The sequence below is a fragment of the Cryptosporidium andersoni genome (genome assembly GCF_001865355.1).
Source record: "Cryptosporidium andersoni isolate 30847 chromosome Unknown contig_40, whole genome shotgun sequence".
In the NCBI taxonomy this organism is placed as follows: domain Eukaryota; phylum Apicomplexa; class Conoidasida; order Eucoccidiorida; family Cryptosporidiidae; genus Cryptosporidium; species Cryptosporidium andersoni.
The window spans coordinates 15,401-39,778 of NW_027122903.1; the positions used below are offsets into that span (position 1 = coordinate 15,401).

The 24,378-nt window shown below is 30.4% G+C and overlaps 5 protein-coding genes across 5 annotated transcripts; 2 read left to right on the plus strand and 3 right to left on the minus strand.

The window, feature by feature from the left end:
• Positions 1–1,100: 1,100 nt before the first annotated feature.
• Positions 1,101–5,480, minus strand: cand_012520 (uncharacterized protein; the record flags this gene model as incomplete). Its single annotated transcript, XM_067211489.1, has 1 exon — positions 1,101–5,480. One exon carries the CDS (start codon positions 5,478–5,480, stop codon positions 1,101–1,103), a length of 4,380 nt encoding a protein of 1,459 aa, XP_067066897.1.
• An 838-nt stretch (positions 5,481–6,318) lies between these two features.
• Positions 6,319–10,506, plus strand: cand_012530 (uncharacterized protein; the record flags this gene model as incomplete). Its single annotated transcript, XM_067211490.1, has 1 exon — positions 6,319–10,506. The coding sequence occupies one exon, from the start codon at positions 6,319–6,321 to the stop codon at positions 10,504–10,506; it is 4,188 nt and encodes a 1,395-aa protein (XP_067066898.1).
• Positions 10,507–11,557: 1,051 nt separating this feature from the next.
• Positions 11,558–14,239, plus strand: cand_012540 (uncharacterized protein; the record flags this gene model as incomplete). The annotated part of the gene is made up of 1 exon (XM_067211491.1): positions 11,558–14,239. One exon carries the CDS (start codon positions 11,558–11,560, stop codon positions 14,237–14,239), a length of 2,682 nt encoding a protein of 893 aa, XP_067066899.1.
• A 166-nt stretch (positions 14,240–14,405) lies between these two features.
• On the minus strand, positions 14,406–19,049 carry cand_012550 (ABC transporter family protein; the record flags this gene model as incomplete). Its single annotated transcript, XM_067211492.1, has 1 exon — positions 14,406–19,049. One exon carries the CDS (start codon positions 19,047–19,049, stop codon positions 14,406–14,408), a length of 4,644 nt encoding a protein of 1,547 aa, XP_067066900.1.
• Positions 19,050–20,032: 983 nt separating this feature from the next.
• On the minus strand, positions 20,033–24,103 carry cand_012560 (ABC transporter family protein; the record flags this gene model as incomplete). Its single annotated transcript, XM_067211493.1, has 1 exon — positions 20,033–24,103. The coding sequence occupies one exon, from the start codon at positions 24,101–24,103 to the stop codon at positions 20,033–20,035; it is 4,071 nt and encodes a 1,356-aa protein (XP_067066901.1).
• Positions 24,104–24,378: the final 275 nt, after the last annotated feature.

The window sequence follows — 24,378 nt, forward strand, 5'->3', positions numbered from 1 at the left end:
TTCTACAAAAATTAGCCACCAGCTAAACATTGCAAGCAGCAGATAGTAATTCAAATATCACAAAGCTTGAAAGTGTGTATTAATATAATGTTTCAGTGTCTGAACTATCTTTGTATAAAGATAGTCTTAAGTGCCAGGTCTAATAATAGTTCTATCCTTTGTAGAGATCTTGTTCTCAATGTTTGAGCAGTGGAAGATTTCTTAGACTTAATTAGAAGAGGTTTCCACAAATTCTCTAGAAGATAACTTATATAAATATTCTAAATCTAGTTGTTGGTAAAATTACAGGTCTCCTTTATAAGTATTATACGTTCTGTAGATCTAAAAATTCATATTATTGGCGGTTAGGTGTCTTCCTAATAATTATATGGAAAGAGGGATGGCCTACTAAGAGTATCTAGATATACTTAAAACATTTATATAAATAAAGGATACCATTTTAGTTTTTAATTATTGATATTACTTTTTTATAAGATATATCCCAAGTACATCCTCAAATAATACATTTCCGTTTTTGAGGCTAAGGCTAATGAGTCTTGACTTTGTACCGTCATTTCATTACTTTAAAACTACTTTATTAGATATAACACAGGTGTAAAACATTTTTTGTGTTTCAATAATCTACGAATAGTATAATTCGATATTTCTTATAAGATTCTAGAGAGTTTCAATGCATATTATGCAAGAATAAATCCAACATGCTGAATAGCTTGCTGATTTAACTCAAAACAAAAGCCTTGTAAGCTATTTAAATGGTTGAATTGCTGGTATTCAGCAATTTTATCAGGCTTTTCATTTAAATTCTTATATGTTAGATATCTTCATCCTACTTTGTCACTTGCATAAAAGTATACTAGATGTCCTGTCTTAGAAAAACCAAATTTAACATTTCTAAATGTTGTTGGTAATTCATATGATTGAATTGTATAAGGAGTCTTTGAACCAACAAGAAATATACATGTCCACTTATCCTCTGTAATATATAATATCAGTTTCTTGCTGATAATGACAGCGTACTTCTAGTTAAACAATATTCGCATCTAAATTAGGGTTTTCCATATACAGTTTAATATAAGAGACTCTGTATTTTGAAGGGCATACTATAGGAATTGATTTACAAGATAGGTCAGATAGTCCATCGGAATTTTTGCAAAATTATATAAAGTAAAGGGGTTGTATACAGTTTTTGTTCCATACTTTTCATTTAAAGAAAAAGGTACCATCTTTTCTGACTCACCTTCTAATTTGTTATATTTAATATTTTGTGCTGCAATTGATTTTTCTTTGGTTTTGGAGTTCTGAAATGAGGTATCAAGCAATTCCTTTTCCATATAATTTGACCTGATTGTTGCCCCTGAGTCAAATTCTATTTCAAAACCATTATCACTAATAACTTCAGGTATAACTGAAGAAAATCCTATTGCAGATATTATACTTTCATTTTCATCCAGATCAAAACACATTGCAATTAGGTTACTATTACTAAGTTTATCATCTTCATTCATACTCCAAACAGACATTGAACCAATCCCTTCCTCGTAGCTTTTATTTGAAGTATATGTACTGAGAACAGTTTTTTCAATACTAGAAACCAAGAAAAAACCCAATTCTTCAGTTATCTTGGTAAAACCGAATTCTACAGAGCCGATTTGAGCTTGTGTATCCATTTTGGATTTATGCATAGTACTATTGCAATTTCCAACAACAAAGTATGAATCATCACTGGAACTGCAAGTAACTTCAATTCCAGATATTCTAAGACCTTTAACTTTAGAACATATGTTAATATGGTTAATTAGAGATTCTTTACAAGAGAAACCAATACTCAAACTATCTGATTTTTTCTTCGAGCCTCCCCAAATATTACATAACTCTTTACTATTATGAAAAAAGTCAACATTTTTAAAATTTAAAAGTTTTGATTTATACTCGAATTTATTTTTTGTACCTTTCTGAATATCCCCTAAAGTATATTCTAATTCGACAGGAGGGAGCCAATTTAGTCCCTGAGACCAAAAAAAAGCACCAAATCCTGTAACTTCATTAGAATCTGGACTAATTTCGATACAAATCATCTTTAAGATATTCCCAGCAAATTCTCTTTGATAAGTTCTATTATTTTGTCTGTTTGTGTCAAGTACTGGGGGATATTCATTCAAATGACCATCTTCAGATAGCCAATCCAAAGCTGTAATGTGACTCTTTCTTGGATCAAAAAATGCCATTATCTTTCTTATTTTAGAGGTTTCAATAGAAGGATATCCATAAAAATCAGAAATATTTGAAACACTTGAATATTTACTAAAAATTTCTACTGGAGGATTACCAATTATTGCAAAACTTCCCAAAGAACAGGTTATTTTTACTGCTGCAATCTTGGAATTAGAATCTGGAGTAGCTTTAAAAATCTGTATAGACGTAAATTCACTACTTTCAGGGCAGGTAATAGAATACGAAATTCTCAATCGATTATTTGAAGGTGCTCTTATCATTTGACATTGTGGAAATTCTATTGGGGCTATTAGAATTTTCCCTATAGATTTAATTAAATTTCTAGTTAAGGGAGGAAATATATTTTTGGAAGGACGAAGATTAATAGATATTATTCCCTCCTTTTCTTTGCTTAGGTTTTTTTTTGTCAAATTTTTAGATCTTACAATAACAGAAAGACCGTCAAAAGGACCATCTGAAATAATTTCTTCTAAATTGGATTTTAACCCTTTCTTCATATTCTCAGATAAATATGAATAAACAGTATATGGTCTGTTATTTTCTGAATAAAATGTTTCAGCTTCTAAACTACTCACAAGCCTCTTTGTATCAGATGCTGATAATTTAAATCTTATTCTCTGAATATATTGTGGAATATTTCTTTTAAGCATAAAAGAAATGATATCTAGATTTCTATGATAAAACAAATTCCCAGAACTTCCAATAATTGCTCCTGAATAGCTATCTGAACATAATATAGCTATACTTCCAGCCATTGTGGAAAGAGGATTACTTGAAATTTGGATATTACTAATTATATGCCCAAATGGACATACTACAGAAACTTTTACAAGATTTGTCTCTGATAAATGATATTTCCGAGCTTTTTGCTTATTTATAAAGATTTTTTTAACTGTTATATAACCAAAAGCAATATGATTGGAATCATAATAACGATATAAAGAATCGTAAGGAGCAAAAAGAGGTAAGGGAAGACCTGATATATCTGTATTAAATCGGGAATTTTGATCTTTCCCTAAAAACATACCAACAATAGGATAATCCAACTTTTTTGTATCTAAAGCAAAACAAAATCCTTGAAAATTTTCATCTCCCTTTTTGTACCAAGAAATACCCCTTGAAGGTGTTAATGATAATTTCTTAGAAGTATCTAGTGAATCATGTAATATAATAGCTCTTTTATTAGAATTTAAAATACTTGCTTCAACTATTTTAAAATTCGGGTCTATTATACCACCAGAGAATGCGAAGGTAAAACCATCAAGATTTTGTTTATTATTGTTAGCTTGATAATTTAGTCCATTTATATAGTTTGTTAATTTCCCTACAGAAATCTCTTCTCCATCACATCCTATCTTAATACCTGTAATTATACCATCATTTAAATTGTAATACCAAGATAAACTATTAAACATATAACCAGCTTTACAATTTATATGAACAAGTTTAACATGACTTGGTATATATGTATTTAAATCTAAATTACACTCAGAAATACCTGGTATTATTTCTGTATATATCTGCACTTTATTAGCAGAATTAAAATTTATTAACTTATTTGAGAGTAGAATATTATTATTAGGTACTGTAAAACGGAAGCTAGACAGTACACTAGTCTCAGAGCAGTCTTTTGTACACCTAAAGTAAGAATTTGCGTAGCTAAATTGAATTCCTTGATTAACAAAAGGTAATAAACTTGTATGTTGTGAAAAAAATGCTCCAAAACCTACTAGAGATCCATAAGAAGAAAGTTCTACGCAAATATACTTGAGTCCCTTTCCACTAAATGTTCGATAGTAATTTTTATTTTGATTATTAATAAAAATTGTAACCTTTCCATCAACTACTGCTTCAAAAAATGTTATAGAATCTAAAAATGAATTATTTGAATCTCCGAATCCAAATGTAATGCTACTTATTTTACCTTTTCTTATTTTTCGTAAATCATTACTATGAATCATAGAATTTCCTAATACAAAAAAACTACCTGATGTTAATTCTTTAAATATTAAAGCTTTTGGAATATAATTTTTGTTATATACTACTTCAATAGCATTAAACTCAGATAAATCTTTGTTTGAAATAGTTTTGATCACAAAATTATTGTTAAGTTCCTTTCCAGAGTATTTTGAGAATATCATTTGACACTCCGGCCACAATTTAGGAATAGTAATAATTCCTTTTATTTGTAACCCATTAACTATAGTTTTATTCTGAGAAATATTAGGTACTGGAAGAAGTTCTATTGAATTATCTATCATCAAAGGAATTAAACCAAACTTAGTAATCCAAATTCCTTGACTATTACTATGAAGCCCAACACATGCTCCCCTAAAAAAGTTAGCGCTCCACTTTCTTTTACTTATAAAGTGTCCCATTGAAGGTTCTTCATTAATTGGAGGTGTTAGTCCCATGTTGGAAGAAGGATGAAATTTACTTGATATCCCACTTAATATATCTGGTCCAGACAACACTAAAGCCGATATATATTCATTTCCCATAATAGATCTACTAACATATGCTTCTGCAAAATTAATCCATGATTTATTTACATCTGGTAATCTTAAGTCATTTGTTATCTTAGTAATGCTACCAATTGCTATAACACTTGAATGATCATCACAACCCAAAAAAAGACCAGAAATAGCCAATTCTCTATGTAAAAAACTAGAAATCTTTTTTTTAGATCTAAATATCATTTCTCTATAACCAATAGAAGTATACGAGATTACTGAACCCCTAGGGCATAAAAAACTAACAACTTTTGAGGTAGTTCCAGCCGGTGTCTCTAGTAATTGTCCAGCACACATCGCATCCATAGAATTTTCATTTATTATAGGTTTACCACCTGATCTAAAGAAATTGGGGGTATCTTTTAATATAGGTATTGCATTACCAAGTAAATTAGAAGTCACCCCTTCTTTAATAAATTTGGGTTTTTTAATAAAAGATTTAGATACTTCGGAAGGAAATTGTTTAAATCCGGGATTAACTGGATAATTTCCTAATGCAGGTCGTTTTAAATCTATAGTTGATTGTAATCCAGGTGTTGAAGGCACACTTTCATAGCTTGCATTTTTTAACAGTTTAGAAGATTCAGATTCTCTACTCATTGGTTGCCCAATATGTGTCGAAGCTAAAGATTCGCCGTCTCCTCCTGTTACTAAGATACCATTTTGAATAACTATACTAGTAATTGCTCTTTCTGTTAATAGAGCAAAAAGGATTGAGCTAGTCCAATACCACATCTTGCATTACCCAGTAAGCTAGCTTACAGGATTATCCTATAATCTTATATATTGTATACAATTATATAAATACACAAATTATGACTTTTAGCTAATCTTATTATACTTAATTATATCTCTAATCATCTATTGGTATTCTAGGTGAAATGTAGCCAAAATATAAGATCAAATATAGCGGCATTTTTTTACCGCTATATGTTGCATGCTGTTTTAATTTTTTAATATAACCATTATAAGAAAAAATATTTTTATTATTAGTATAATAAAGTTCTCTATATATAAATATACAAACTTAAAAGATTATATACTTTAGTTTTTGTAATAATTTTCCCCCCTGATGATTTTAATCAATATATAATGTTTAGATTTCAAATCTAAAAAGTATTTTTGAGATTACTGAAATAGTTCCATCTGTTTTAAATAAGAAAAAATACCAGTAAAAATTTAGAAGCTACTTATATAAATTTTTCGTGTTTTCACTTAGACTTAAGGGTAGATAATTTTGGGGAGTCTACATAAATATGATTATTATATCTACATATTCAAACAAAGCCTTAGATACTATATAATTAGTAATGGTATGTTTCTAATTTTATTTATTATATTATTTAAAGTATTATCTTAGGTGGAATATTAGCTGTTAGTATAAATTAGATCTAAATTAATCCCAAAATTTTACCCGCAAATAATGATCTGCTCTTTATAATATAAAACTGACAAAAAGAAGACTATATAGGGTGGATATTTAACATTAAATAGAAGAAATATAGTCTAAATTATTCCCCATATCATTAGTTACTAGTTGGTGATTCATGCACTAGTCTAATTATATATATATATGAACTTACTATTAAACTCATTTACCATAGTTATACTGAGCTTGGTCATACAATGCCAAACACATGAATTACTACTCAACTCTCATTTAGGAACTCAAAAAATTCCTGCAAAGAGAAGGGGAAACAATTATATGACCATTGGTGAAATGTCCATTCAGGAAAATATTCACCAAGGTTGCAACATTAATGGTATGCTTACAACAGGGAGAGATATACCAAAGAACAGCGAAAAATTAAGTGTGATTTGTCCAAATGGTTCTACTATTACATGGTTGGGATATAAAACATTAAAAGAAGGTGGAGTAGTAGCAATAACATTTGGATGTGATGACAATAAAAGCTTTGCAGTTGTAGGTGATACAACATCTGGTTTTGGTGAAATAAGCCATACAAAAACTCCAATAAACTATATGGAAGTCGGATATGGAACTATACAGTCGATTAAAAAGCGTCATAAAAAGCATTTGAAATCTAGTCAGGTGACATCTAACTTAGAAGACCCAAATACAAAATATCAGGAAAATGATATTTTTGGTAGACTTGTCTTAGGTAATAATGAAGCAAATAAAAATGTAATTAATTATAGCTGTAAATCATGTAGTATTTTTACTAATAAACAATGGGTTAGTGGGAATTTTCTTGGATTTTGTTTTATATTGAATATGTACAATATATTATCAAAATCAAAAAAGACAGATCAAAGATATATTTTAGGAGTTGGAGTTATTGGATTTGGTAAAAGTAGTGGGAATAGTCTATTTAGTTGGCTAGGTGCAAGAATTAGTATGAACCAATTAATAACTACAAAAATATGGCCTGAATGTCAAATGATATATTCTTCAAGATCAGGTGATGCATCTAGCTTTAGGTATTCACTCATATGTTTAGGCTCTGGACAAGGATTTGCTAACCTTTCTTTTAAAAAAAATTCTCAGGGTGGTTTGAGTTCAATTTCTGCTTATTGTATAGGAAGTTCAAGTGAAGGAATTCTTGGTATAGAAGGAACTACAAATCTATTTGATAATAGCCCATCTACTATCCCTGGAACAGTAAATGAAATATCTATAGCTTACTCTAACAATACTTTATCACCCTCTTTCATTTTATTGAAGACATTAGATAATAAAAAGTACTTATTTGGAACAAAAGGAGAATCAAGTAAATCTGTAAGTTATAATGGACTCTTTATTCAAATTATTTGTGTTGAAGTAACAATAGTTGAAAACGAATCATTTATTACAGGTATCGGATTTTTTTTTGAAGAAAAAGAAACTAAACACAATATCAACTTATCACCTCATAAATTATTACCAAGGGCAGATCTAACTAAAGTATTTGCAAACCAACCTCCTTGGACTCTAAACAATATGATCATAAGTAGTGGTCAAAGAATGGGATATTGTAGAGAATGGTCTGGACATTTAGTTATTAAAGGAGAAACATTTGTATTTATGTGTTATGAAGGTGAGAATATTGAAAAGTATAGAATTTATACCAATGATATAGGTATTACTGGCATTCAATTTTGGTGTTCGAATACTATTTCTGAAATCCCATCTTGGGGATTTATAGGTTATAGAACTGAAAATTCATTTCAAACATATGATTCACAAACATTTGATTCTCTATATAATAATATATATGAGGTTCATTTTACTTGGAGTTCTGCAGATTCACATCCCTTAGGAATGATCATTACTGATTCTGCTGGAATTCATACAGTAAATCCAAGTATAAAGAGTCAAAAATCAACTGTAACTTCTTTATGGAATAGGAATGAACAATTTTCTAAAGGTCCACTTGGTATTTGTGCAAAATTTAGTGACAACAAACAACTATTAGCAATAGGATTTAAACCTAGTTTTAATGTGGAGGCACCCTTAGAAAAAACAACTTTTGATTATATTCAAGAAGGAATTAGATGTCGTGGTAATATGATAATATATAAAGAAATGCATTGTTCCGAATATATTAACTCATTACAATATAAACACAAAAAAAAGGGACATTTTACATATACAGTTACATGTCCAGAGAATCAATTATTGACATATATGAAATTAAATATAGAAAAAGATGAATTAATAGCTATTGTTCTAAAATGTTCTGATGATCACTCTATGTGTATTATAGGAGATACTCAAACTGATTTTCCCTATGGATCTAATAAAGCTGTCATCCAAAAGATTGAAGTTAGCTTTGGATACAAGAAGAGATATGTAAAGAAAATTCCAAGTATAACTTTGCTTAAAGTTGAGTCTTTAAAACCTCATGTAGAATTCGGAAAATATTATGTTAGAGGCACTAAAGAAATTAAGCGTGTTTGGCAGTCCAATGGTTTTAAAGGTTTGTGTTTTGGTATGAAATTATTAAGTAACACTTTTAAATCATTTCATCATGCTAAAGTTTCTATAACAGCTATTGGAGTACAAATTGATCAAGTTTATACTCCAGAATATGGAGCAATGGTTGACACTCTTCCTTCAGGAAGACTTTTATTTTCACCTCCAGAGTATATTAATAGAAGAGGACTTTGGCCTCAGTGTCAACAGGTATTTGGTAAGAAAAGTAGTTTAACAAAAGATTTTATGATCAGCTGCCCTGCTGAAATGAATTTCAATGTATTTAAAATGTGTATTTCAAATCAAGATTTATCTGTGATACTTATAGAAGCATCCTGCTCAAATGCTCATACTCAACTTCCTCCGATAAGAATTGGAAACAGAAATGGAATTCCATGTACAGAAAAATCTATTACCGGTAAAATTGAGAAATTAATTGTTGGATTTCATAGTACTTTTGGAAAAATTAGTGCTTTGAAGGTAAAAGCTACTGGTTTTCCAACTTTATCTAGTTTAGATAGACATAATACACAAGATATGAAATTATATTATTGGAGTGGATCAGAACTTAACATGATTTGTGTATCAATAGAAGGTAATATGATAGTAGGTTTTGGAGCATACTTCAAAATTTTAGGAGATAAAGATTTACAGCCAATTGGAATTATTTCGAATATACCTGGGACATATAAAAGTCAACTCAAGATCGATATGATTAGGTCTATTGGAGAAGTAGATATTATCAGAAATAAATTAGAAATAGAGTCAATTTGTACAGAATGGGCTAAGTCAACTGAAAAACCTAAAGATATTTTTGCAATAAAATGTCCTTTAGGTCTTTATTTCACCTATTTAATTCTTGGACTGGATCATTATCATAAACAAATTATACAACTAACACTTAGCTGTGGTATTCTAGATATGAATGGAAATCCTGTATCTAAAGTATCAGTAGGTCAAGAAGCTCATATTAATAATATGCTTTCAATTGATCTCATTCAAATTGCTTTATTACAAGTATCATTTGCATCTAAACCAAATACAATGTCCATAACTGCGAAAAATATACATGGAAATACTATTCACTCTTTTCAAGCAGTAAATCCTCAAACAAACACTCAGTTCTCTCCTATAAGTTTTGCTGAGTACAATACTATAGAAAGTAATTTAAATGTATTTTGTGTAGGAATCAAGTCAGATACTTTTAATATGACAAGACATGAAATAGTATCTATTGGATTCCCTGTAAAAAGTCAACAGGAACAAATATTATCACCACCAAATAACGGAATTGGAACATTACAACATTCAGGACAACACTTATATAATCCCAATGCTTCATTGGGATTTTTTGTAAAAGATATGGATACTATTGAGGGCCTACTTGCTAGCTCATTATGCCAAGGTTGGCGTGATTTGACTCCTTCACCGTTACAAGAAATTAAAAGGATTGGATTTAAATGTCGGAATAACGGTAATATTAATTTATTTAAAGTATTTGCACATCATGAAACAGATTATGTTGCAGGTATATCTGGAAGTTGTTCAACTTATGGAAATTTCCATGTAGGTGAAATTTCCCAATACTCTAAGGAATTAGGAGATTCTACCTCAAGCATAAAAGCATGTACATTCCAATGGACTGAAAATTACAATAACCCTGCATCAGTATTAGTTTCGGACTCCTTACTTCGTGGTTATGCATACTACTCATCAGATATAATGTCATCGAAGAAAATATCCAAGTCTGAATTTCAAGGTTCAGAATTAAAAGGTGTATGTTTTGATATCTTAAAAATGTTAACTAATGGGCTATATATATATAATGTAGGTTTTATATTTTAGTGCTCTAGAATTATATATGTTAATTTAGAAGTTAGAACAAGGCTATAGCGAATTATATAAAAGTAATCATTGAATAAAAATCCAATCTATATTTTAACTTCACAAAAAGCACATTTTGAATAACTAATAAATATGTTGTATATTTGTACTAGTTTACATAAATATTTTAATTTATGTATTCAAACTTACCTAATTTTTTATTAATAGTTAAAATAGGCTTAATTTTAAAAATTATAAACATATATAAGTATTTTTAGTTTGATATATATGTAGTTTTTATCATTTAAATTATATAAATGATAGTGGTATGAATATTTATAATGCATTATAAATAACTCCATATAAAACTACAGAAGTAAACAATATCTTCATAAATACTCAATCACTTAACAAGTACAAAGTCAAATAGTACTTGTTTAAAAAAGATATATTTCAAGCAATAAGTATATTTAATACATGCGAAAATTCCATATTTGCATAGGTGAATTACAATTTGTAAACAAGCCATTAGATTTGTATACAAATTAATTAATTAATGCCTATGTGCTAATACAATGTGACGAATTCACTAGTTAAGAAGTTTATTATATCTTATAAATAATGAAGTTACCAAAGATACAGCTTCTAGATTATACCACAACCAATAGTTTATTGCTAATAAATTATTAACGACAGTATTTATAGAGTTGGACTTATTTAAAATATATATAAGTATAGAATATATTGGATACTTTATAATAAAATGTTGTGGAATTACAATAATTACTCTTGTTCAGGCAATAAACTACTGTTTAAAATACAACCTATAATATATATATAAAAAAGTAGAAAGTTAAATAGAATTTTCAAAATATAACGCAACTACAAAAGAGAATTATTAAATAACTGATAGTAGCTGATATAATTAGTTAATCTAGATGAGGCACATCCTTTTAAGACTGGTTGGAGATTATATTTTGCAATCTAGTTAATGATACTGCCGCCACCCAGATCTAAGAATTTATATATAGTTTCTTTAACTGGTAAAATAGTTATACTATTTGTAAAGAAAATGAAAGCTATAATCGTTTTTATTTGGCTCAATTATCTAGAATATGCCTTAGGAGATTCAGGAAGATATAAATTATCTGGTTTATCTCCTGAAGACATATGGTCGCATATGAGAAAATCTTCTTTATCATCAGTCAACTTATATGCTTCATCATTAGTTAAGGATCTACCTAAAAATTACTCAAGTCAATTGTCTTACCGAATAAATAGTACAGATGAGGCCATTTATGTTTGTACTCAACTACTAGAAGATATTTTACAAAAAACTCAAGTTAGAATACCTCATGCAAACTACGTACAACTTCAATGTCCAAACCCAAGGTCAGATATAAAAGTGGGAGGTACCATTAGCACTAGAAATGAAGATTTATTGGAAATTATGACAAAATTTTGCAGACTTATTTTCTCAGGAATGGAAAATAAGTACAAGTATAACCCTTTGCAAAGTTCGATTCCTTCCCCTGCATCACCCTTTCCAGCGTATCCTTCAATTCAACAATACCCCCCTTATACTCCACCTCATATCCCTCTTCCCACTTCTTCATCTTATTTTCCTCATCCTCATTCTCATCCTCCTCATTCTCATCCTCCTCATTCTCATCCTCCTCATTCTCATCTTCCTCATTCTCATCCTCCTCATTCTCATCCTCCTCATTCTCATCCTCACCCTTATCTTCCTCTTTATCCTCCCCCTCCTCATATTGCTTCTTCCGTTCATTTACCTAACAAAAAAAGTCTTCAAGTTGGATTGGATTCTCAATCACAGTGGAATAAACTGGTTTTGGCCACTAATCCTAGTAGACCCGGTTCAAAACATATTGTTAAGGTACCTTTACAAGTATATGCTACCTATATTCCTAGTAATACAGTTGCGGGTTTAGTGGATAGTTGTATTGCTGTTTTAACTGATATTTACTTGCAGTCAAAAGCTTCAAATTCCTATAGAATTAATTCGAATGGTACAGTGACCTTTTTTGTAGCATATATTCCTCAAGGCTCAGATAATTTGGTTCAAGATGAACTGACTGTTCGTAGTTCTACCGTAAATGATAGTATTATTTCAACTGGAATCAAATTGTTTTGTACTACCGTTTACGAGGAATATAGTGAGTCACTTGATGTATCTCCTGCTCAAAAACAGTGGACAACTTTGGTAGTTGCTTCTACTTCTATAGAAAAACTAAGTGTCAAAGGATTACCCCCTCATGCACCATTTGGTTTTTTAGCTTCATCAATAACTCAAACTAGATATTTTGAATGTGTCAAAACAATTATGATCCTATGGCTAATCGGTACAAAAAAAACCGAAGTCAGGGATCAAGAAGAATGCCATATTGTATCTGTAGATTACCTCACAGCAGCTGGATATCCAAATTCTGGAGAATTCCGTATCTTCATACAAAGAAATTATGAAACAACTTATAGTATGATACTTAAATCAGTACAGTTGTTTTGTAATGGAGTAATTAATAGTGGAAATAAAATTCCAGAATCAGATTTTACATTTCCCAGTATATTTTATCATTTTATTTATCAAAGTTCAGAGAAAATTAATTCAAAAATAATGGGGTTACCAAAAACTTATCCCTTATTTCTTAAAAATATCCCATATCCTGAAGAAAATGAAAATGGATTTGTTTCCAATTCTTTAGTAAATTATTGTATGAGATTTATGGAAATGATTTGGGAAAAAAGCAATAAAACTCCCTTCTCTGAAGGAATAAATAAAGGAACAAGATTAATTGTTAGTAATTGGGATTATATGAATACACCGGCATATATAAGTTTAAAAGATATTGATATGGGCACTCTTCAAACTTCAGTTTATTTCAGACAACTCTGTGTATTTTTAATGGGTATAAACCAGTATTTATTATCACCATCATTACCACCATCAATACCGCTATCAATACCGCCATCAACACCACCATCAATACTACCATCATTACCACCAACACCACCATCAACACCACCATCAATACCACCATCAATACCACCATCAATACCACCATCAATACCACCATCAATACCACCATCAATACTACCATCAATACCACCATCAATACCACCATCAATACCACCATCAATACTACCATCAATACTACCATCAATACCACCAACACCACCATCAACACCACCATCAATACCACCATCAATACCACCATCAATACCACCATCAATACCTGATAGACAAAGATTCCCTAACAAGATAACCTCCCCTAAGGTTCTATATAGAAATAGTGCATATAGTCATTCAAATTTCAGAGGTCCATTATTTTCACAGTGGGAATTGTTACAACAAGTTTCATCTCAAGGAGGAGCAGGGAGCAATTTTATCTTATTTTTACCAAATTCAATGCCACTTGATTTTACCTATTCAATGAATACGAAGCAATTTATTGAGAATTGTATAATTATCTTGGTAGATTTGTATAATAGAAATATTGATCTTAAATATAACAGAAATTCAAATTCATTGCAAGTTACTTCACTTTATAGTGGATATCCAACAAAAAATTCAGGCTATCCAAGGTCAACCCATGCATGTTTCTTAGTAAAATTTCCTCCTAATGATAGAAAAAGTACTGGTTTTGTAACAGAAAATATGATTTTAGTATTGTTTGTGCAATTTTGTCAAATAGCTACTCAAGTTCTTTATGGTGTTAGAGAGACTTATCCATAACTGAATCAGAGTATTCCTATTAAACTTTTCAATCACAGTAAAATAACATTAAAAAAAGGTAAACTAAACCAGAATGTGACACTTTTACAGTGACTTGAAGCATGAAGATTTAGATTCAATAATGAATAAAAGTATAATGAGTTATTTATTGTGGGGAGAACCTAACTTAACTAGAACCATTGACCAATGAATAAAATATGCTATTTGTATTTCTTAAGAGTACACCTGGATTGTCAAATTCTACAATCTTCCCAGAATCTAATACCATAATTCTATCATAGTCCATCACAGTTTGAATACGGTGTGCGACCGCAAGAATTGTACAATTTTGAAATTCTATTCTTAGTGTCTTTTGTATCAGTGAGTCAGTGTTAACATCAACGGAAGAGGTGGCTTCATCTAATAAGACAACCCTACTTCTTCTTAATATTGCTCTAGCTAGGCAAAGTAGTTGCCTTTGACCAGCACTAAGTGAATGGCCACCTACATCTAATTTAGAATATAAACCATTAGGCATAGATTTAAAAAATCCACGCAGATGAGTACGATTTAACACTTCATATATATCTTCATCTGAATGTTGTTTCAATGGATCTAGGTTGAATCTAACTGTGCCTGAAAATATTATGGGATCCTGGGGAATAATAGATATTCTACTTCTAAGGTCAAATAATCCAATAGATGAGATATCTATATCATCAATTTTAATATTTCCTGAAAAGGGTTCTACTAATCTTAGTATTGATGCAAATATACTACTCTTACCAGCTCCAGTTCTTCCAACAACTCCGACTTTTTCACCAGGAAGGATTGTACAACTAATATTATTTAATACAAGAGGAAGATCAGATCTATATTTTAATTTGAATTTTTCAAATTGAATTTTACCACTAGTAGGCCAATTATTGGGTAGTTTATAATTTTCATTAGTTGGTTTAGATTCTAAAGGGGTAGATTCTGTGTAATCCCTTATACGTTCAAGTCCAACCATAACCCCCTCTATTTCACCTAAAACACGCGTACCAAAATTTAGGCAGTTTGAAGCTCCCAATGCAAAAGTTAACGATACACCAAAGATTCCTGCATTTCTAGGATCACATGCTAAAACAAAAACTCCAAATATTCCAGCAGTAAATACTGCAATACATCCCATAACTTCTAGTCTTATAAATAACCATCTATATGATGTTTCAACATGATATCTGATACGACTTTCAGATCTAATTAAACAGTCCATTTTCTGAATAAAACGTTCCTGAGCTTTAAAGGCCCGAATTGTAGTTAAACCATCTAATGTGTCTATAACATGAGAGAGAATAGGAGCTGTACGTACAGCTGCTAATCTTTCACTTTGACGTAACATTGGGGCATATTTCTTTGAGAATTGATAAAACATGTAAATCAATACTGGGACACATATTAGGAAACGTGGAGTTACGCGACTGATTGAAAATATAATGACAATGATTTTAGCTACAGCAGTTAGTAGATCTCCTAAGTTCCTTGGTAGGGCATCATCCAGATTAGTTGTATCCCCGGTAAATCTACTTAGTATTCTTCCTACAGGAGTAGCTTCAAAAAAAGATAACGTAGTATAGCGAAGACGAATCAAAAGTTTTTTGTGGAAGCTTGTTGAGGCTTTTATTCCACCATTTCTAATCAGTAATGTAGCTATTACATGTAATAATGAATAAAATAATGCAAGTGTTCCATATACACTTACAGCATAGTGCCAATTAATTGAGTCATAATACTCAGACCAATTTCCAAGCCAAAATGTGCTGACTACTCCAATTATTCCTGCTATAATATGACAAGATAATGTACCAAAAATATTTAAGTAACCCCATTCCAGAAAGTAAGCCTTGTAAGTTTTATGAGAAACTCTACCTAATTCAATTTCCTCTTCACCAATTTTAATTCCCTTTTCAATATCTATAATCGAAGTTATACTCATACGTTCTTCTGATCCTATACCTTGATGATATTCAGCTGAAATATCGCTTATAATGGATTCGCCTTCTCCTTTATAATGATATCTTAGTTGGCGTCCACTCATCCTTATTGAGGCTTTACGGCCTTTTAAGAAGCCTACTTGTAAACTAGGGATAAAGTGTACTAAAGAAGGATGTCGAGGTGTTTTGTGTTTTGATGTAAGATTTAAAGGAGAATTAGATGTAGTTTGTGGAGTAGAAACTATTGACATATGTTCGGAGTTACAAAGTTCAGTAAACATGGCTCCGCGTGGAGTCGTTTGACCAGGATTATCTGTATTAGAGACAAGCTCGTCCAGGAGATCCACTGCAACAACATCATCTACTAAGACTTCATCATCATCACAACACCTTGGTATATTAGATAAACCATCTGATATTTTTGAATTGGGTTTATTATATGTATTTGATAAATTATTTGCCTTTTCAAGTACAGATTCCATTGCATCCTTATCAACAGTTTCTGAATTTATATATGACGAGAAAACTTTATAAGATGGTCCAGAATTTTTTGGTTGAATTACCTTAGAATTGGAAACTATATCTTCTTGTTCGCATTCTTCATCTATCACTGTATTTTCAAAAGATAACTTTTGGAATGTAAATGATGGTAACATAGATAAACCCATTGGATTACCGGCATATACCTGATTTTTTCTAATAGCATCAAATAATACTACCTGATCGACATGTGGAATAATATCTAATTTATGTGTTACAAGTACCACACACTTGTCACTTAGTATGCCACATATACAATTCTTGAATATATGTGCTGCCACATGACTATCAACAGCACTCAAACAATCATCCAATATATATACAGATGCTTTCTGGTATACTGCCCTAGCTAAACTGATCCTTTGTCTTTGACCACCAGAAAGGTTGACTCCTTTTTCGCCAATTAAAGTCTTATCACCATTTGGTAATACTTGAAAATCCATCCACAGTGCACAAACTCTTATTACTGTGTCATACCAAATAGAGTCAAATTTTGCACCAAACAAAATATTATCACGGATTGTACCCGTCTGAATCCAGGGAATTTGTGCAACATAAGCTTGATTCCCCACACACTTAATCTTGCCTTTTTTAGGAGATATATCTCCAATTATGGCTGAAAGTAAACCTGTCTTACCACTACCTATTGAACCAATAATTGCTGTCACTTCACCAGAAGATACTTTAAATGAAACATCACGTAATAATAAACTTCCATTAGGCCAATATAGATCAACATCTTCAAAAGAAATACTTCCATCTATGTTATTAGAAGTATTTTGTTGTTGTGATAAAGATACCTTTGTTTCTAAACTTTCTAAATTTTTCTTTTCAGGTAATAGTAAAAAATCACGTATCCTATTGCAAGCAAGAATTAAATCATAAAAAGATGCATAAGAAAATGGGAAACATGACAAAGACATACTTAATGTATCAAATAGACTCTCAGCATAAAAAACTGTCGCAGGGTCTAACTTATTTCCCATAATTGTGTATACAATAGCTGTTACCAGAGTTGCTTGCATAGGTGTACTATATATACTCATTGATAAAGCTCTGTAAAAACCTTGAATTATTAAACTTTTTATCTCTATATTACGATATTCCTGAATTCTATCAACAAAGCAGTCTTCCCATGCATAACACTTTATTACCTTAATACAGGAAAGATATTCATTAGTAGAACGTATTCTATTATCCTGTGATTCCAAATAAGGTTTCCTTTCTAATGCACGATAATGAAGTGATATTACACTAATCAAAACATTTAATATTACAAATAATATTCCGAAAAGTGCTGAAATACCAAGCTGTATATACAACAGAACTGTACATGCTACAAAAATAAATATCCCTGAATAAAACAAATGAGCTGTTATTAATCTACTAAATCTTGCAGCATCATTACCAAGAAGGTTAACCACATTATCAGTAATATTAGAAGTTTCACTTGATCTATAATAGGATGATGCCGTTGAAGATGCACCAAGTGATAGCCTTTGTACCTTATAATTATGCTTTGTGTTATCACGAAATACATAAGTGTCCATATTCATCAATTTACGGTATATAAAACCTGAAACTAAACTCCTTGAGTAGCGACCAACATTTGTTACAAGTCTATACTCTTGCTGTTTCAAAATTGGAAAGATTAATGTCAAAAGTGTCATTAAACAGATCAAAATAAGTCCATGCTTAACTTTCGACCAATCAATTTGTTGTGATGCTCCCAGTACTCTAACCCACCAAGGTAATTGTACCAAGCTATTATCACTCAAGGTTTTATCGGAATTCTGAATATATAATAATAGTTTCTTTAATACAATTGTCTGTGCTAAAGAACTAGAGTCAGCAAGTACTACTAAAATGAAAATTACTATAAAGTACATTTTAAAAGTATAAAGTAAAGATCTAATCAGAGAGGGCTTCATTTTCTGACGAAACCTTCTTGATAATAAATACTTCATGTCATTATCATTTCTTTTATCAATGAATTTTGTTTCATTTCCTTCTGTAGTCAACCCACATCTTTCTAATTCATTCTTCCAAAACTTTTTGAATACTTCCAATTTATAAGTAGGTGTATCAAAGTCCGGTAAGTCATAATAATCACTACTCCTTAAATTAGAAGAATATGCATCATCCATTATTTGGTTAAACCAAGAAAACGTTAGTCTAGACCACCAAGATGCAATTACCTCAGGAGTTACCCCTCTAGAAGGATCGACATCTTCAGTAAGTCCTATTTCATTCGAATTGCAATTAGCATCATTTTTTGGTTTATGTTCAAATTTTTGATCTGAGGGTTTAGCCATATTAAATATAAATTGCAAATATTGGACCATTTCATTTTATCCGGTACCGTCGCATTAAGATATCTGTAGTGGTCAAAGGCGCTTTCAGGTCGTTTTATAATTCCACCCATTTTAGTGGCGAAATAACCAGTGGAAATAATGTGGAGAGATTTACTATTAATTATATTAAATATTGAAATACTTACACACTTGATATAGTAAGATGTAGTTGAATCAGTTTAATATTAAATAGAGGCTCTAGTTATATTGAGTAAGGATGCTGCTGTATTGTCTAATAAAGTTTTAGAAATCTAAATACGTGCAAATTGTAATATTGAAGTATAGCTTCTAATCTTCAAATACACTACTGAGACCACTTTATAGATTAGTACATTATTGGAATATTCAATTATATTTTATTAGATAGATGATGTGATAATTAATTAATGTATATACAACTTAAAGGTTACCAGTGATAATCTAGTTAAGTTTTTATTTTAAAAGTATTAAATACGTCATTTGTTTAATTTTAGAAGTAACTATTAACTGATAATAAATTTGATTATATTTATTATTTAAGATTTTGTACTAGTGGTTAATCTATTAAATGAAGAATCTTGTTTAACAATATTCTATAAAAGGTAATTATCATGTAGCACAAATCCAGATTTATTAAGATTAATAATTCCCTAATTATTCTAAAGCCTGCAATATAGTATAAAATTAGAACTTTGAATAGAATAAGTAGTTACATATTAGATAGTTTCTTAAAGGATCCCGGTATAATTTAGGGTGATAATCAAACCCCCGGTATCTCTAAAATACTAGGCTCCAATATTGGGATAGAAAAGTTGCAAACAGTGATAATATAAATGATCATTAATAGTAATAAGAAGAGTACAAATAAACATTGAACAATAAGTAGGGAATTATATTTAATTTTTATGGGTATCACTTGATTAAAAGTTGGGCTTTTAGTTTAGTAGTATAAAAGTATTATACATTTAGGACGATGCATTAACCAATGAGCTAAATAGACCTGATGATTTATTTATCAAATTTTGAGGAGAGTCAAATTCAGCTATCTGACCACAATCTATGACCATCACTTTGTCTGAATGTATAATAGTTTGTATCCTATGAGCAATAGTCAATACTGTAGCTTCTTGAAATTCCCTGTTAATTGTTTCTTGTATTAGAGACTCTGTATATGTATCAATGGAAGATGTTGCTTCATCAAGTAAAAGAATTTTAGGCTTTCGCAGAACGGCCCTAGCTAAACATATTAGTTGTTTTTGTCCAACGCTTAGGTTGCTACCACCTGAATCCAAGATATAGTTTATACCATCAGGTAGTGAATTTATTGTATGGTGAAGATTTGACCTATAAAGTGCTTCAAGTACCTCTTTATCAGTATATTCGGATACAGGGTCAATATTAAATCTAATAGTGCCAGAAAATATTACTGGGTCTTGTGGTATTATAAATATTTTTCTTCTAAGTTCATTAGTATGTATAGAAGAAATATCAATATCATCAACTTTTATAATTCCTTTTGAGGGTTCAACTAATCTCAAAAGTACTGTGAACATACTACTTTTTCCTGATCCTGTTCTCCCAACGATACCAATTTTCTCACCAGATTCTATATAGAAGTTGACATTTTTTAAAATAGGAAACACTCCATCATATTTTAATTCTAGATTAATAAATTCTACTTTTCCTTTTGAGAGACATTGTTTATTGGCTTTAAATAATGAAAGATTCGCATTATTTTCTGAAATATAGTTGTCCACATATGATTTAATTCTTTCAAGTCCTATCATATCTGCTTCTAGACAAATAAGAACAAAGATGATAAATCTTATCCAACCTGATGTCGTCATAACAAAAGATAATAGGAAGCCTAAAAACTGAGTATATTCTGAATTAAATGATACTAAAATAACTCCAAACATACCACCACAAAATAATCCAATACAACCAATAATTTCAAGACGAAGGTATAGCCAACAAGATGCAATATCCATATGATACCTGACCCTACTCAGAGCTGTTATAGCTTTATCCATTCTTTTAATAAATAAATCTTCAGAATTAAATGCACGTATTGTAGATAAACCATTCATAGTTTCAGTTACCTGAGATGAAATTGGAGCTAGTAGTACTCCTGATAGTCTTTCTCCCTGTCTTATTACTGGGGGATACTTTTTAGTTACTTTATAACATAAATAGGTTATAATAGGTATGCAAAATATAAGTTGTGGAGTTATATACAAAGTTAGGATAGACCACACTGAAAATTGTATAATGGCCAAAACTAAGTTACCAAACATTTGGGGTAATGACTCATCTACTAAAAATAAGTCTGAAGTAAATCTATTCAAAATTCTACCTATAGGTGTCTTTTCAAAAAAAGTAAAAGGAGTAATTTTAATATATCTTAGTAGTTTATTGTGATAAATACTCGATACAAGAATTCCTCCATAGTAAATTAAAATCCATGATAATATCAGTATTAGTGGAAATAATATTGAAATAAAAATACAGACTTTCAGTGCATGTCCATAATCAACAGTAGAGTAAAACTCTGACCAATGCCCAATAAAAAAAACTCCATATACTTGTATTAATGCCCCAACAAAATTGAGTCCAATTAAAATAAGGAGGTTAATCTTACCAAATGCAACAATGTAAGATTTATATGTATCAAAAGAGATTCTCCCCTTTTTCAGTTCCTCTTCTTCATAAAATTCATTATTATATGTTGAAATATATTCTTCAGTGGTTCTGTCAGAAACTTTAAGTTCTCGAAGTTCACTAACTTTTTGAGAGTTTGAAATTTGTTTTTTATATATTGAACACACTTGTGTATTAATTGAGCCTATAAATGACTCATAATCATTTATTGACGTTAAATCTTTAGGCTCACGAATAAATATAGGACATTTATTATGATGATCAAGAATTAATAACCTATGAGCATAAGAAACAATATCTAAATTATGAGTAGCAAATATAATACATGCTTCTTTTAAAATACCACATATACATTCTTGAATTATGTGAGCTGCAACATTGGGATCAAGAGCACTTAAACAGTCATCTAAAACATATATTGAAGCTTTCTGATATACGGCTCTAGCTAAGCTTATCCTTTGTTTTTGTCCACCAGATAAATTTAAACCTTCCTCACCTATCATAGTATGATCACTATGGGGTAATATAGAAAAATCTTCCTTTAAAGCACATGCATTGATAACAGTATTATACCAATCTACATTATAAGAAGATCCTAAAATAATATTTTCCCTTATAGTACCTGTGAATATCCAGGGAACTTGAGTAACATATGCTACACTGCCAATGCACTCAAATTTACCCCCTTTGGGAGTAATCTCCCCAGCAATAGCTCCCAAAAGTCCACTTTTTCCACTCCCAATACAACCAATAACAGCAGTTATTTCACCTGAAACAGCTTCAAAAGAAACATTTCTAAGTAAAAGAGTACCATTGGACCAATACAAATCAACATTTTCAAAAAGAATCATTCCAAACTTTTTATTAAGATAATTTCTTTGTTTCTGAGCTTCCTTAAATCTATTACACTTATTTTCTTCCATAAGAAGAAACTCGTTGACCCTTTTACAAGAAAGTAATATGTCAACAAAAGCAGCATAGGACTTTGGGAAAAGTAACAGGATTTCACATATAATATCATACATTGAATAGGCAAAAAAAATGTTTGCTTGGTCTATATTTTGGCCCATGTATGAGCAAACTACAATCGTGGCAAGTGTTGCGTGTAAAACCACTCCTCCACAGAGAAATGATAGTGCCGAATAAAAACCTTGAATAAATAGACTTTTAATCTCTTTTTGACGTATCTTGTAAATCTTATTAATAAAGATATCTTCCCAGCAATAACACTTAATTATTTTAACATTACTTAGATATTCAGAAATATGTAGAATACGTTCATCTCTCACTTTTGAAAATGGTTTCCTTTCTATAGCACGGTAATTCAGAGCAATTACACATAAAATCACATGTATAATCATAACTAAAACACCAGCCAAGCCTGATATCCCAATGTAAATATACAAAAGACAAATTGCTATCGTTAAAGATATAATACTTGAATAAAACTCGTGAGCAGAATAAAGTCGACTAAAACGAGATATATCATTAGATAAAAGATTTACTAAATTGCCTGAAATTCCATAGATTTCATTTGCTGTATTAGAGGAGAGTACAGAAGCAACAGATAATTTCCTTTTCTGGTATTGCTTATTTGAGTTATCACGAACTATTGAAGAGTTCATCTTTAAAACTTTACGATATATTAATCCCGTAAATAAATCCCTAATATAGCGTCCAACATTTGACACTACTAATGTCTCCTGTTTTTTAAGTAAAAAGTGTATAATATTTAATACTGTAATCAATACGATCAAAATAAAACCTTGAAAAACTAAGTTCGAATTTATGTGTTTATTTCCACTTATATAACTCCATAAAGAGCCTGTAAACGAATTTTCTGGTTTATAAAGTATTAAATTATCTTCCTTAGTATACAAAAGTAACTTTCTTAAAAAAATTGGCTGAGATAAGTTTGCAAAACTAGAAAGAATTACAAGGAACAGTGTTATAATGAAATGAATCTTAAAACATTTAAATAATACCAAAATTATAGATATCCTACTCTTTCTCACTAGTGGATCTGTTAATTTTAAGTCATTAGTTTTATTATGAGTATTTTCAGTAAAATTATTCTCACTAGAATCACTTTTAAAACCATGTTTTTTCAGCTCATAGCTCCAGTACTTTTCAAATAAAGGGAGTTTATAAGTTGGAGTATCAAACTCCGGTAAGTCAAACAATTTATCTAAATCAGGTTCTACTTCATATGCATCATCCATAAAAGACGAGAACCAAGAAAAGGTGAGCTTTGACCACCAAGAAGCAGTAAGTTCTGGAGTAATACCTCTTGAAGATCCCCTTTCATACTTACTACTATTCGATAAGAGGGAACTATAATTCTCTATCTCCTTGTAAATTTTACCAGAAGACATTATTTACATATTCCATTACTTTATACAGGAGGGTACTTAGAGAATATTCAATTCCGCCTTGTAATTCAAGGCCGCCTCCAAAAGCTTACATATAAACTTATTATGATTTATAGAAAAACAAATTCTCACTATTTATCCAGCTCGGAACCTTTTATGAACATATATTTGTATATTTCAAAGTACAAAACACTTTATAATTAATAAATCTACACCTTGTTTTTTGGATTTAGAAACAAGGGATACTACAGATCATCATTTGTCCGCGCGTATAAATG